Here is a 16,589-nt window from a genome sequence, read left to right as displayed (position 1 = left end):
CTTCCTTACAATTATTATTATTAATTAAATTAAAAATATGAAAACATTAATTAATCGAACTGTCGTGGTAAAACAAACACTGCTTAAATGATGTTTTGTGCGAAATTTATGTAGAAAACTGTTGGTATAACTAAAACTACGTTTATATTAATTTTGAAATATGTACATAAAAAGTTATAGGTTTCTTGCAGGGCTTTAATTTTAATTAATAATAATTAATATTAAGAAATTGTAGAAGAATGTTGAAAGAAATTCACAAGAAATTTAATAGCAAACGCTGAACTCTGTGTGATTATTACGAGTACTTTCTGTATAAATTTAACTTTTAGCCTGTATATGAAGTAGTATGAACTTTTACTACTGTACTACCAGTACTACTACTATGAATATTTACATTTTAAGTATTCGTTTCGCTGACTTTATTGTACGTCGGCTCAGTTTCAGTTTTTTTTAAGCTTTTTCTTGGAATGGGAAGCAGATATTCTTGAACTTCGCTTACAGTTTTAACATATTCCGACAGAAACTTATGTATTTTAGAGAAGTTAATTAAACTATTACTTTGCCTTCTGCTTAGATTTCTCAATCTACCATTAGACAAAATGAAAAATAGGTTTTGTCGTATTCCAAAGTTTTGATCATTTAGCTTCAAGTTCAAGGACTTGCATAAGCTCGTTGCATACCTAGACACCCGAGAACTTTAAGCGTTTTCGTATGAATGTTATTCAGAATTTTTTTGTTGGAACATTTTAATTTAAAAGACGTTGCTATGGGAAGCGTGTTTTAAAATAGTATTTATAATCTAGGATTCAGATAATTAAAAGAAGACTTAAATGTTACTAACAAAAAAAAATTCATTTGTGAAACCCACCTTGGTCGCAGAGGATGCCGCCCCAGTTGGTGTCGCAAATGCACTGCCAGGAGGACCCATTGCAGTAGCCATGCTTGCACCCAGGATAGGGTTCGCATTGGTCGCAGAAATCGCCTCGCCACCCAGGCCGGCAACTGTAAAATCATAAAATCCGTGTAAAATCCTTCAAGAGCGTGTAAATGCACATAAATAGTTTTTTGTGGCGAATCCACCTTTCCTCGTCTCGGCTTTTCCGTTCCCGGTACAATAATGCAATTGTGGTAAGAGCCGTGACAAATTTGCACCTCCATCTCTAACAACGTTAATAGGCCGGACGGAAATAGAAATTTGCGTTAAAAAAGGAGTCATTTTGTGTGCTTTGCCCTCGCGAAAGCGCTGAGCGTATCACAGACTTCGACGCTCGAGCAAGAAACGAACCCTTGGAGATTTTGCAATGTGTACGCCCATAGCAATAATTTTCTTTGACCGCGTTTAGATTTTATCGAAAGCCGTGAGGAGCCCATCCGTTCTGGCATTAATTACAAAAGAAAGCAGTAGGCGTAGCTCTGCTAATACAACAGAAGTTAATATATAATCTTCGGGTATCTGGCATCAATAACAACGAAATATAATCGTTTATAATAACCGACAATTAAATTCGTATCAGATTTATGAAAGGGGCCTAAAAATGTGCAGTTACGAAACCGTGTTACTTAAACTCGAACACAATTCATCAACTGTAATTTTCGCCCAACTGCTGCAGACACGATAACTTTCAACGGCAATTTGGCTTAATATTCAATAAAAAAAATGTGTTTTAAAATTTCATTTTTTAACTTGAGGTCATTTTTTTGCCCCTAATTGAAAGACCACCTCCTAAAATATGTACATTCTAAATTTCATAACAATCCGTTCACAAATAACTGAGATATTAAGCTCGAAAATTTTAGCTAAGACACCCTGTATAATTGACATTTTCAATGTAGCGAGACTTCACCACATCAAATTCTTGCATAATGAATAAGTAAATACAAGCTCAAAATCTAAAAATCTGAACCTTCATAGCTGGTCAGACGTGTTAGTCATTTTTGAGGATAATTCAAATTAATTAAATTGTTGGAGCTGCAAATAAAACGAGTCTTGACAGTGCAATAAAGTTAGAGTTAAATAAATGCAACATGTGCTTGCGGCGCAACAGCTTGAACGTAATTATTAAATGTCGATATTTTAGCGTCTCGATCCCAATTCAATTTGCACCAAACAGCAGCCGTTTTATTTATTTCTGGTGTAATCAAATCAGAAAACCCGTTTTATTTCATAAAATTGGGTCTCATCCGTGCAATTAGCTCTCTCAAACGCGACTTTCCTATCAATTAAGCAAGTTCCAAATGTTATGACTTGATGGAGGAAGTAATTGAGAGGAGGATCACGTCATCACGTAACTCGCTCGGATCTCTTATTTATTGCAGTTAACGGAAAAAGCGATTCTACAAGATTAAATTATATCAATTGTCGGATAAATTGTATCTAACATAAAGAAGATACGTCAATTATTGAAGAAATAAATCAGTTTTAGGTATGGAATTGGATGGATACGTGAGAAAGACTGGACTCGCGGAAACCACGACATGATGGATTTGTGAAGCTTTTTTTCGCTTGGAACTCTTCCTTATACAATTTTTAATTAGGCTATCCATTCAAAGATTAAAGGAGATTGATATGACGGAAATGATGTTAAGTTGGTAAATAATGGAGATAAAGTAAATACTAACTTGCATTCGCCGGGATTATCACATTTGCCGTGGACGGGATGGCAGCCGGGTTTACACACAGCTGAAACAGAAGCAAGTAAGGAAATTGTTCGCGATGGGAAAAAGTCGCGTGCACAAAACCATAATGAGCGCATAACAAGGCCTGACAGTTACGAGGAAGGAGTAAATTCTTCCCTTGAGATGGTAGAGCGTGATATGTCACTCTGATGCGACTCGTGGCAATGAATATTCCTATAAAATGCTCAAGAAGCTGAACACTTGTTTGTTAACAAACAAATCATAAGCAAATACTTTAGATAACATTTTCGAATTTGTATTACCTATTTCTGTATTTTATCCAAAAACGATTACCTACTCGCCACTCTAGGATCCATACGTAGATAAGAATTGAAAACAAAATTTTGATTTCTATGGTGACCAAAAAAAATTTTTTTCTTCTTTCTATACAGAGTGATTCTTTTAGGACCTTTTTTAGAAACTTTTTAATTTATAATATAGCCAGGAAATTTTGTACACAACTCAAACCGTCCATATACACGATTCAATTAAATTATTCTCAAAACATGCGGAACTGCGAGAAATTGGAGACAAGTTTGAAATTTTAAATGGTAACCACGTATCAAAGTTACTCTCCATGTTGGCAAATCTTACAACTAGTTACTTATTAAAAGCAGAAAAAATTTTAAATAGTTAATATTAAATGTCAAAAAACGTTATCTTTCAACGATTAACTTAAAAGTACTTTCAGTGATATTAGTAATTTGTTTGGTTATTTTGTTGTACGGTCAGTATAAAATATAGGTTGAAATTTTGGCACAGCTACAGGTTTTTGGATCAAAGTGGACTAGCAGTGCATGTGATGTGACTCAATAATATATACTTTTACTGCATTTTCGAATTCGCTTTTTCAAATTGAGTAAAATTTACCCTACTTATTAGTGCGTCTTCTGTCATAGTCTTTGACATAGATTTGTCAATTTTTTTGACACTTTTATTTGAAGAGGTTCATTCACAATATCACGAGAGTTTTTTAAAATCTCAGAATGGTCAACTATCAAATTGCAAGGCTAGTACGATTTTTTGAAAATGATAATCAAAAATGATTATAACAGAATGATCCTGTTTTCTCAAGGCAATTATAAAATATTGATTTTTTTGGAAACTTTTATCAACATTTTTTTACATCCGTCTCATACATTTTTGGAAATAATTACCAAAAAAGTTATAATAACTATTAGCTGTGCAGTTTCTTATCGTCGATTATGGTGCAAATAATTAACCTATTGCCATGATAACTCATATAAAAGTTAATGCGAAAAGAACGTTATTTGCACCACAATGGACGCTAACAAAGTGCACAGTTTTTAGTAAGTAATACCTATTAAAAAGTAAGCCATAATTAAATATTGTTTTTTGACTATTGATGCATTTGATAAAAAAAATTATAAATGACTCATTAAATATTCGGTTATGGAATGTAAAAAAATCAAAATGAGTAATGTTTTGAATGAAACCCTGCAAATAAAAATTTTGTCTCCAAAAACTGCCATATGTCAAAAACAATGACAAATTTAATATACTAACAACTACAATACATTTTACTTTGATTTAAAAACGCAATTTCAAAACTGCAATAAATATAAAGAAGAATTTCAAAGTTGGCACGGCACGCACAATACCGTGTATCTTGGGATCTTCAGTCATTTTGAAAATAATTGAATCAGGAATTAGAAGTTAAAAAGTTTCTAATGTAGGCCCTAAAAGAATCAGCCTGTATGTACACAGTGAACGACAAAATTATGAAACAGTCTTAATAAAACTAAAAACATCTTGTTATGGTAAAAATGCTCAAACAGATCAATTTACTTTTTAAAAAGTACAACATTCCCAGGTAAATTTGAAATTTTTTACTGTTTTGTATAAGTAATGACGTCATTACCTAGCATTTTTTTAATGGAAATTTTTATTTTTTAGTCATATCGACAGATACTTTAATTGTCGAAATGACAATATCAAAAAATTAAATGTTCCATTACCATAGAAACTTATTTTCGAAAAAAAATCTTCAAAATATGAAAAACGTAAATTTTAATATCAATGAAAAAACATAATTTAACAATAAAAAAGTCAAATCTTCAATTACAATACAATTTTCATAATGCCATCTATCAACTTCTTATTAGCAGTAATAATACCTATATGGATAAACTTTCCTAGCAGTCCAGAAATTGTTCATAATGTAAATTATAAACAACCTCCGGAATAATATTCTTTGTCCCGGCTTCACCAACAAAAGTAAGTATAATAAGTAAAAGTAGTAGTATAATAAATCCATAGAAACGAATGTTATAATCATAATAACCATTGTTTTCAACTGTTTATTTCATTCAGTTGATGAAACAGGGCCTTTTAAATTTGGTTGTCTATTTAGAAAACGAAATAACAATTTTTTTTTAAAACGAACAAATATCCAATTGTTTTCTCACAAAAAATACTTTTGGTGTAGAAAAGTTAAGACTTCGTTTGAAACTTACCTACATCCATGATCTTTCCGCGAAAGAACAAATTGTGTGTTTGCTTTTTGTTATTATTGAAATTTACGTTGTTTCGAAAGATGTGAAACATTCTCATTTCAACAATTAAAAGGTTCTATCAAATTGGCTAAAAAATTGAGATTTCCAAAAACCAAAAAAAAAAACAAAAGATGAAAAAATTTCAATTTTGTGAAGTTTAAAAACAATTTTTATTAAGTATTCCATAATTTTGCCGCTCTTATCTCTTCTGAAAAAATGTACAAAAACTGTCCACAAAACCTTGAAAAATAATTAATTATGATTTTGTGCACCCATTTTTTCTCCAACGTGTTCAACGGTGATTGATGGAATGATACGAACCGAAATCACAAGTGGCGCCCTTCCAGCCCTCTATGCACTCTTTGTCGCCGTTGGCGTCGCAGATATAATGCCCAAACTTGTCATCACGCGGTCGACAGAACTTGGTACAGGTGGCATTGTAATAGTGACTATCACATTTGACACGCACCCTGTAGGTGAGCGTGGCTTTTGGACCCCTGTGGTTCAGGGTGTGCCACTCGGGGCTCGGATCGATGATCCCCGAATACGTTGCTTCCTCAATGATATCGTTAGTAGCTGTAAAAAAAATAAATCATGAAAGAAGAACAGAAGCTTGGATGGTGGTGTCGAGCAACGTCCTTGCCTAAAGACATTCGTGATTGAATCGGAAGACTGCCCACGCAACAACGATCGCGCACACCCCCGGGACAATCGTGTAAACGGTCTCGTTCTCCATTCATAAAGCGGTGCATCTGCGGCCTACTGTGTGTTGTTATTCTATAGCGTGTGCTACCCGCCGGGAGTGGGAGGGGTTGGTCATAATAACACGCATGTAAATGATGATTTTTGGGTATTAACAGCACCGCAGAGGAAGGCTTAATTCTGGACATGGACGAGTCGCTAACAAACTCAAAGTTCTTTATCAGAAGCTTTTTTTTCTCCGACAACTAATTACTGCATACCGGGTAATCAGTTTCAAACCCGAACACCCATACAAAATATAGCTTTCTTTGCTCTACAGCGTGATTTTTAAATAGACCGACAAAAAAAAATTAGAATCACCATTTTCGAAATATTTTTTTTAAATTTATGTTGGAGATAAAGCGTACGCCACTGATATGGACCTAAGTAGTATTAGCACAGTTAGGAGAAAGCATGATATTGATCACTGTGTATTACTGATATTCATGATGAAAACATGCACATTTTGTTTTCTAATACAACTAATTTAAACTCATAAGCGCCGTAAGTGGCACGGATTAAGGGGATCACCTATCGTTCCGATATTAGAGACATTCTTAATTTACTTTTTTGATAAAATATTTTAACATCACCTTATAAGCAGCAGGAATATTTAAAGATAGAATAATCATATTTTGTATGGGTGTTCGGGTTTGTATTGATCACCTGGTATAATAAACACTGCAATAACCAATAAGCCGAACAATTAAAACACATAAACTTAACAACTAAATGTTCGGACAAAAACTGTTTTATTGGTTCATTATTCAATGCGTCTCCACTTAATCTGATTTTTTAAATCTTAATTTGTCCTTTTCGGTGTTTGCTGAAATGGTTTATCATGTCATGCTAAAGAGTCTCGATATTTTGGTTCGGTCTACTTGACACATTTATGTTAAGTTCCGCAAATCATTTTTTACTGGTTTTGGTATGTTGCCCCTTTTTGTTGGAATCACAATGACGGTACAAAAATTTAACGTTGGAAATTAGCCACGTTGTAAATTTTCTTAGATTTTTCCGCATTTTTTAAATTATCAATAAGTTGGTAATTGTCTAATCTTCTTGCAGACTTGTATTCCCAAATTATCACATTTTTAAAGAAACTCACAATCCCTTTTAGCAGTTTTTTGAAACCCTTCCTCTTAAACAAGCTACTCTGATGTTTCTCAGATATCGAATGGTAGTCTGCTCTTCCTTTGTTTCTTCGTTAGTAGCATAGCTTTTTCTTGGTTTAAATAAAAATCATCATCTATGTGCTCAATTTTGTACTATTATCCTGATTTATGAACCACCCACTTTAGGTAACAAATAAAACTACTTTGAACAATTCTCGATCCTCCTGGATTTTGTTTCACATTCATTTTTTCAGTTTCAGCATAATTTTTTATTATTTGCAAATCTAAGACCCACCTTCGTCCAAAAATTAAAAAAAATATTCTAATTCTAATTCGAGATAAACCAAAAGAAAAATTGTCTTACTGTAGTAAGAATAATTTCTGTGATAAGTGCTTCGAAAAACATAAAATTTCTATTAACTATAGCAATGGTTTAACCACTTTGTTTTTCATTTTCTTGGAATTTTTTGCATTTTCAAAACTATCGATAAGTTGATAATTCCATGGTCTAAATACAAATCATCATTTATGTGTTTAATTTTGTAACTTTAACAAGATTTAACCCACACTTGGCAACAATTTAAACGACTTTGAACAATTCTCGATCTTCCTGCATTATATTTACACATTTATTCCTCCAGTCTTAGGATAATTTTATATTATATCACACACTGTATATTTATCCAAACCATTTGCAATATATCGAACCGTTTTATCTTTGCAATACTGATTTATGATAATTACTTGTATTTTAAAGTTACTTGCAAAGATACATTGTCGCCCAAAAATTAAAAAGGACTAATTTTAAAATATTCTAATTCTAACTCAAGGTATATTAAAAGAAAAATTGTCTTTTAAAGTAAAATTATTTTCTATGCTTCGAAAATCATATTAAATTTCTATTAACTACATCAAGGATTTTTGTATGTTCATTCATTATACAGGGTTAGTCTGTTATTAGCATATTTTTACTGTATCTCGAATACTGTAACACAGAAAACAGTGTTTCATGATATTAAGTATCTTATTTTTTTCTACGTAGGTATGTAATGTTTTTCCATAATTAATTAAACATTAACATTAATATTAAATTAATTAACATTAAGTCACTGCTCAAAAAATATCTATTATTTCTCAAGTCATTCTAAAACATACAACTCTGAATGTTATTTTGTGCAAAAGATTCTACGTAAAAAATATAACCTGGCCTCAAATATAATTAATAAAACAAAAAAATAGTTTTTTGGGTATTTTTGCACAAAACATCATACAGGCTGCTCAAAAACTGGCGCACCAACTCAGTGGTACGTTGTTGAGAAGCAAGTGTAGATCACGGAAAAAATCTTGAAAAAATTCCGAAAGTTGTGTTTTAAAAAATCTGCAGCTATAAACTTATTGTGTTAACTTCTTCAGTTTTTATTATTTTTTAATGTTTTCATGTTTCACACCAAGTAATCGTTCCCTAACAAAACGATGAATAATTATTTTTAAATTTCCTATCAGTATTTCACGGCTATTTTAATTTAAAAAAATCAAAATTCAGCAAAAAAATCACGGTTTGTAGATGTGCCAACACTGAGAATTATTTCCTAGGAAACCGTTTCAAAAATAATTTATTTTTATTGTTGATCAAATGCTGTTGCGATCATGACTGTTATACAACGTTGCCACATATCATTTAATTAAAATTCGTTATCTATCAATAACTTTAATTCAAAGAATTTTTTAATTATTTTTACCTTTATATGTAAGTAATTCTCTTCCACACACCACTGAGTTGGTGCGCCGATTTTTGAGCACCCGGTATAAGTAACACTTGATTTATATTTAGAATGACACAAGATAACTCGAATAGCCAGTTGTTAACACAATAATTTAAGTTATCGAAAATACGTGTTGTTAAAATAAATAAAAAACAACTTAACATTTAGATAATTAATAAATTATGACATTTCCTTGGCATAAACGGAATACTCCATACCTTTTGACAATGAAATGACAGAAGCGTCCAAAATTCCGTGTCCATCACTGTAGTACATTGCAAAAAAAATATTTTTGTCAGGACAAACGATGGTTACTTTATGCAAAAAATACGTAACAAAATTGTCACTGGGCTCATAGTAAAAAGAAATCAGTCCATGGTTCTAGAAAAAGGATCGAGATGACTATTAATATTTTTAACTTTATATTAATATTACCTAATACAAACAAGCTGCCTTAAAATTGACCAATTCCGAGTTTAGAGCCTTAAAGAGAATCACTTTAGTAGTTCAAATATAGAAACAAAATAAAGATTCAAGGCTTCCCCACAAAGATATATTGGTTTAAAGACGCACTTCAGGTGCACTTTGAATTTGGATTTCTTAAAATGCAATTTCTCGAAAAAAATTGCATTCTTTTCTTTGTAATTTTTCTTAAAAATAATAAATTGTTTTACATTATTTGAAGAAAACCGTATTCAAAGAGTGATCTTCAAACCAATGTATCTTTGTAAGGAAGTCTCAAATCTTTATTTTTTAATGTTTGGACTACTGAAGTGATTCTCTGCAACCCTCTAAACTTGGAATTTGCTAATTTTGAGACACCCTTTATTTTTAATTAATTAATTAAATTCACATGTATGAAAGAGAATTTAATAGCAAACGCTGATTAATAATTAGTTTTGAGATACAGTAGAAAATACTTTTAGCGGACCTTGTCGGAACATTCAGTTGTTGGAGCTCGTAAATTCAAATTTGACCGGTGGTCAGTCGAGTAAATTTTTCTTTCGTGATGTTGTTTTTTCTCCAGGTGTTGAGTGCCCGTTTCGAGTTGTACCAAACAAATTAAAACGGTGCGTGGTCGTCTGTAACAACCTTTTGAATCGGTTTTGTTTGAGGTAGCAGAAGTGTCAGCACCCAGTAGGTTAATTAGTTTTATTGGGAAAACATCACTCGAACACTCGTAGAAAGTGTGAGTTCGTGTGGGCAGATTCTTGAATAAGTCAAGATGCACTCGCACACCTTATTATGATAGAGGACGCTCCAGTAATGGGTGTTTAACGCCCACTGAACAAAACGAATTTTTTAAACCGATATACCTACCAGGTAATGTAAAATTGTTATGGTCCACAGCCTGAAGAATGAGGGTGAAGGATCTCTGCAACAAGAGAAAAGCAATTAGGGCTAGCAGTTTGATAATGTAATGAGTTTGTCATTGAAACTTCGAGTCTCCTGGACTAGCAAATTAACTCATTTAAATACAATTAAAGAACAACTAGACGTAAAGATCAAACGACAAGGAAATAATGCGAGTTTGAGTGCTTTATCGCTTCCGGTTTTGACACGAGTAAAGTGTTTATTTTATGTTTAATTTGATCTAGGAAAAGGAAAATTTTGATTTCACTCGCGTCTGATGAAAATTCGCACGGTTCCCAAGTGGCATCCCATCCAATTTATCAACCTGTGGGGGTCTAATCGTAAAATTATACATCGTGTCTTGTGAAGTGTAACGTTTATTAGCCGTCCATTCAGCGTTTAACAATTAACCGCTCATTAGAACATTTTTAGCTGCTTTTTCACACTAATTTCATTCCGCTTGCAGCAGCACGGACTCTATAAAAACGTTTAATAAGCATCGCCGTTCCCTGTACCTATTCTATTTACAATCTGTAACGTCAAAACCGTCAAAACGCCACGAGATGGATAGTCGTGATAAACATTTACGTCGGTTTGATGAAAAATAAAGTAGAAAGCTCGGATCTTTTTTGGTTCGAGTGAAGTTTCCTCCGGGGAGCTGTTGATGGGCTTTTTGGTCGTGGCAAGGTGGCGAAGTGCCACCGTCTCCTCGTCCGTGAAGGAATGTATTCAATTTAACGGATAATGTCCGTGCCTGAGAACGGCAGACGATTTCTTTGTGATTTCTGCACGTACCCGGAGCGCCTCTCGCACTTACCGGTAGCAATCCACATTTATTCCACGTGAAATATCACTACCAATCTCGACAACACAATAATCGAGTTCACCGACATCGTTTTACAAGACCACCACGAAAAACGAGAAAAAAATACCAGTGCTTCAGATCGAATTAAACTGATCGAGCAAAGCACCCGACACAAACTTTTTTCAGGCCTTTACAGGCTCACACTGTATATTTTAACTTAATTCATTCTAACCAAAAAAAAAATGATTTGATATCCCATACATTGTTTCGTATAAAATTAAGTTACGTCTTATTCTGTTATGTAAGGTCCGATTTCATAAATACACCGCTAATGCCTCATTTTTAACTAATTGGACATTTGATTAAACGGAGACATTAACGTTTTGGTACCGCTTTTGAACAGACGTAGACGTTTATGTTAAATATTGTCTATGACAAAGTGTGTGTCTGTAAAGCTGTGTCCAAAGATTAGTGCTTACGCTGAATATAATGCAAGAGACTAAAAAAATAACCGAGGAAGCAATTTCCCCAAAGAAGAAGAAAAAGCTTCTGTTGCTTAATGAAATCAATAATTCAAAAAAACATGGCTCAGAAGTTTAGATCAAATTAAAACAAAATTCGATAATTTGAAAAATAAAGCAAGAAAAACAAGAAGAACAGCAGCAAGCAATAAAAATATCTACAGGGTACTGGTGGTGGACCATCAGAAAAAGTTTAGAAAATCCTTTTGACATCCATATAGGGAGGGTGCTAAACTATGTTGAGTTACATTTGCAGAATGAGCACATTGAAGTAGAAGAAAATTCTAGTTCTGCTAACATAAAACATTGAAGAATAGAGGTATTAGATTATATCGAGTTTTGAAAAAATTACCAATTTTTTAATATTTTAATTATGATGAGCAGACTTAGTAACATTGAAGAATGAACAAATTATTTTTACAGAACGTGTTAGAGATTGAAGAACAAAGCTTAGAATTAGTAGATAATGGTGTTCAAATACAAGTATGTATTTTTATAATCATTTTTTTACTGGAAATCAGTACTTTCTGCATTGTAAACTAGGAAGCTAGAAAAGAAGAAACACATAAAAAAGAAAAAGAAATTGAAGCAAATACACTTCAAAAAAATGTAAGAGCTCCGATGGCCCGGAAACTAAGAAATAACTGAAAATCCATAGAAGGAAGAATTTTACACAAGAAAAAAGACGGAGATAATAGAAAAAAAAAAAAGAAAAAAAAGAACAGTGCATTCTGACAAAAAAAGATATTAAAGAACACCAAAAAAGAATGAAACTTTTGGATTTAGAAACAAAAAGAAAAAAACAAATGTTAAAGCATACTAATTAATTAATACCTAAATATTTTTGTAATCTGATAAAATGTTCTGTTATAAGAATCCTTCTAACATTAGTGGCATTTGCATTAGTTAGTAAAATAGCTAGCGTCTTAGAAAATAGTTTAAATTTGAAGATAAGGAATGACAAAACAAATGGATTAAGCAAAATTTGTGTAAATCGAAGATGAATAGTTTTCCCAGAACATCGTTTTGAAATGAAATGAGAAATGCCGAACTGGAATGATAAAACATATAGTGTAAATTTTAATATTATTGACAAAACAAGGGAGGTAAATTAACTTTTTGGTCCATACCGTAATTCCTCTTATTCAATTTTTTTTGTTATTAAATTTTGCAGAGAAAAAAATTAAAAGAAATTTATGTCACAACTAGCACTCGAACCTCTCACACAAATGAACATGCTATAGCAACACTATTTAAAAAATCCCAAGATGTCCATGCATCACTATGTACATTTTGTTAAAAAAAACTGCTAATAAACAGTGGCTCCAAACAAGTGAGTTATAATTTTTTTTTAAGTATGTATTTTTTTGAAAAAATAAGGGTTTTTAACTCGTGTGATCATGACAGATGTACATACAAGTTATTGCTAAACCATTCCCTACACCCTGTATATGCACCCAGCCTATTAGTTATTCCATTATTATGTAATTTAGAAACAATGTATTTAATATTGCAAATGTATTATGTATATCTCCATTTGGAAGTATAAATATTGAATAAAATAAATAAATCAATCGCAAAGGTTACGCTGAATGCAGTTACTCGTAAATGACTAATATAGCTACACACACTCTGAGAAAAAACACTTGGAGTGAATTTTAAACATTGCAAATGTAGAAGTGTCTGTTTGGATGTTTGCAGCACCTTCACTTCGCTCGTTCGTACCACAAACTTGGCGTCCGTATTCCATCAACCCGTTTATGGCATTATCGCCCATAAATAACGTCCATCGGATTGATTTTATGCAATTTGTTCCGTACCATCTTGATGCTTTATTCATGTAGGCTTCCCATAATATTGTCCTTATTTGTCGTCAACGACCGATTATTACGTTAATAATTATGAGAGCGCTTAAACGGACTATTTGATGTCGTGAGATTGTTGCCCACATTGACATCCCATTGAGTGTTTTGAAATATCGGGTGTGTTGAGGCACCGGATTCCTCTTAAAGATATCATCCGGAAATAATAGAATTTCTAAAAGCGGCGCTCTTTTCGACAGGTGAAGCACGAATTTTTCCCAATGTCTCCAATGAACCGAATCGGCAACCGTGTTTGCGACAAGAAAACACATTCACCGTTAGTTTAATAACAAATAAATCAAGATCATGTGTAGATTACACGGGTTACCACTTCAAGGATAAAATTATCTGCGGTTACGTTTAAAGAAAGGTGTGTGACATTCGCATTACTCTATTAAATATTAATCACACATTCCATTTCTTCAATTAGTGTGTACTTGGTTCCAATGATTTTTCTCGTCGTCTGGCCAGAATCAAATCACTGCATTACCTACGCTTATTTCACAATTTCTTTAATTCACACCAACTCAAATATCAATTATGTAAGCACGAATGCAATGCTTATTGTGTTCCATTTGATGATATTGTATTTCCGTGGGCGCCTCATTGAAATTAAATTGGTAATCAAATCAATTTTCACCTGCGGTCGGCTGCGATTACACGATGATTGTCAAAATTGCCCCTGATTAGCGTACAAAGAAACCCAATTCCAAAATAAAAGGCGCATAGCTTATAAGAAGAACTTAAAATTTCTACTAATTATGTTATTGAAGAGAACCTAATTACGGAAATAAATTGAAAATTAAACGTTCCCTAAGAACAATGAAGATACGAGCACTAAAACAAAGCCCTCATTAGAATCGGAAACTCGATTAATAATACGTCAAAACTGATTATGGTTTTGAACAGGAAGAGTCGTCTAGCAACTCATTTCACCAGATTTCCTTTCATACAAACAAACCAAAAATTCGAGATTAACTATAATATTATCCTAATAACAACTTGCAAATTGCTAGAGTTACCATCTCAAATGGAGAATTGATTTAAATTAAGTTACGACTTCTACACCTAAATTAAAATTCAAATTAGTAACATGTATTTTAGAAAAAATCAACTGTAATTCAGTGTAGCAAATTTGATTTAAGAAAAGATTACTTGAAATTCAGATCAGGTAACAGTATTTCAGAAAGTCGTAATAGAATTTCAGATTACTTTAAGCAATCTGGGTATGAAGAGGCTCGTTTTATGTTCATGGTATGAAATTTGAAGATATTAAAGGGGAATGCAATATTTGTAAAAAGCAACAGAATAAGTTTCAAAAGAAATCAGTGCTCAAGGCTAAAGAAAGGTTAGAAAATAAATTCTATTGGTGGAAAACTTTATTTTTCAATGACGATCTTACAAGAAAAACGTTTGCTAATGTTTTAAAAATAGGTCTGAAGTTTTTGAAAAATTTAAAAATTTCAAGAAAATGGTTGTAGTTGAAACAGATCGCAAAATAAAATGTCTACATACGGATGACGCTAGAGAAATTACTCGTAAAAAGTTTTAAGAAACATACCCCAGAAGAAATCTGGACAGGTTGAGAAACATTCAACTATACAAGGTGAATTTAAAAGTTGTAGATATAAAAGGGTTAAAGTAGACCTCACAAAAGTCAAAAAAGCTCACCTTGCCTTATTCGAATGTTTATAGTTTCTGAGACATAAGAGTTCAATTTCCACTTTAGTGTTGAAAAATTCGTCAAAAAAAGGCAATGTAAAAGAAGTGTGCGTCTTTTGAGCACCTTATTCCCAAGTTTACATCGCTAATTTGTGGAAGTTATATTCGGTGATATCTTCGATAAAAAAAATTAAGCAAAATTATTTTCTTATTATTTTTTTAATGTGAGAATACTTTATTCTGTGACTGTTTGACCTTTGAAATATATGTACATTCTACAAGTTTCAAATTCATCAAAAGAAAAAAAAACTAAATGGGATTCAAAATCAGAAAAATTACTCTTTGTTGGATATTGTAAAAATTTCTACAAATTAATGGGTGAAAAAGTAAGGCTGTAAAGAAATCAAGAAATGGTATATTTGCAGAATTGCCATTAATAAGAAAATTAATTCAGCTGCAGAAGATTTATTTTACGAAGATGAAGAAATTTTTAGATATTTTCCCGATAGAAAATCCCCAAGAAAAGTGAACCAAAGTCAGTCATCGCACGAAAAAAAAATAGCAGAAGATTTAAGACAAAAGATTTTGAAATTCAGAATGTTCAGTATACTTGAAAATGACAATGCAAGATAAGAAAGGAAACACCCAGAAGGTAAACATTGAAGACCTGTCGATGAAATTGAACCTTTAGAAGATCAATATCTGAAACTATATCAAGAAATGACAGTGAACAGAGGAGAGGAGGCTAAAGACTTGGGTAAAGTTAGTCATTGTTTGGGAATGAAGTTAAAAGATACAACCGAAGACAGACAGGAAATATGAAAATAGAAATAATAATTTCAAAAATGAAAGCTTCGATATCTATATGGAAGTTGGAGAGAGATGGAGCTCAAGTTATGTTGTCATTAGTAGCAGAATTAAAAGAAATGAGAGAGTCAAAAATAAAGAAATTACAAATTGAATCTCTCTTAATTTACTAATAAGGCAGTAAATCTGATTATCTGATTTGAGAGAGCATTTTTTGTAATTCGGAAGTTGTAAAATATATTTCAGGAAGAGTAAGTTGTAACTCATAATTTTTTTAGCTGTATTTAAGAAAAGATTAGATGTAAAATATAAAATATTTTTTTCTGAATTACAATTTACGCTTTCATAAATACAATTTACTTTCTGAAACAACTAACAAATATGAATTACAATTGTCGTCTTCTGAAAAACAACTTACAATTTTAAATTACATTAAATTTAACTTAGCTCTGGAACACAGTTGAATAAGATGTAGTAAGAACCCTAGTATTGTGTTTATTTAACTGTTTCAGAAAGTGCTTCTCTAATTTAACTGGAATCTAAAATAGAAGCAAACGTCAAATGAGAAATGCTGTTTTTTATTTTTGCTGCCATTTGAAGTAGTGCTTAGTGCGTTCCCAAAAGATCCTCGTTAAGCGTTGTCAGGGTGTTCTGTGTAGAGACGGTGATTCGCAACAATCTTGATTGATCTGAGAACGTCTCGTCTTGTAGATAACGGTTTTAATAGCAGTATACATAAGGTAGAGATGCGTAAAAAAATTGTGGATG

The 16,589-nt window shown here is 32.3% G+C and overlaps 1 protein-coding gene across 2 annotated transcripts in view; it reads right to left on the bottom strand.

Annotated features, from left to right (window-relative positions):
• The window catches only part of Ser (Serrate), a 118,232-nt gene that overhangs the window by 36,743 nt on the left and 64,900 nt on the right, over positions 1 to 16,589 (bottom strand). For both annotated transcript variants that reach the window (XM_008198074.3, XM_008198075.3), the window contains exons 3-6: positions 10,132 to 10,186; positions 5,514 to 5,768; positions 2,620 to 2,680; positions 869 to 1,002 (exon numbers count right to left, since the gene is read on the bottom strand). In XM_008198074.3, coding sequence (XP_008196296.2) covers positions 869 to 1,002; positions 2,620 to 2,680; positions 5,514 to 5,768; positions 10,132 to 10,186 — 505 coding nt within the window. The remainder of the gene's footprint in view (positions 1 to 868; positions 1,003 to 2,619; positions 2,681 to 5,513; positions 5,769 to 10,131; positions 10,187 to 16,589) is intronic.

The sequence above is a fragment of the Tribolium castaneum genome, chromosome 3, assembly GCF_031307605.1.
Source record: "Tribolium castaneum strain GA2 chromosome 3, icTriCast1.1, whole genome shotgun sequence".
Taxonomy (NCBI): Eukaryota; Metazoa; Arthropoda; class Insecta; order Coleoptera; family Tenebrionidae; genus Tribolium; species Tribolium castaneum.
Note: the sequence above shows the minus strand (reverse complement) of the source record. Positions and strands in the feature narration are given on the sequence as shown.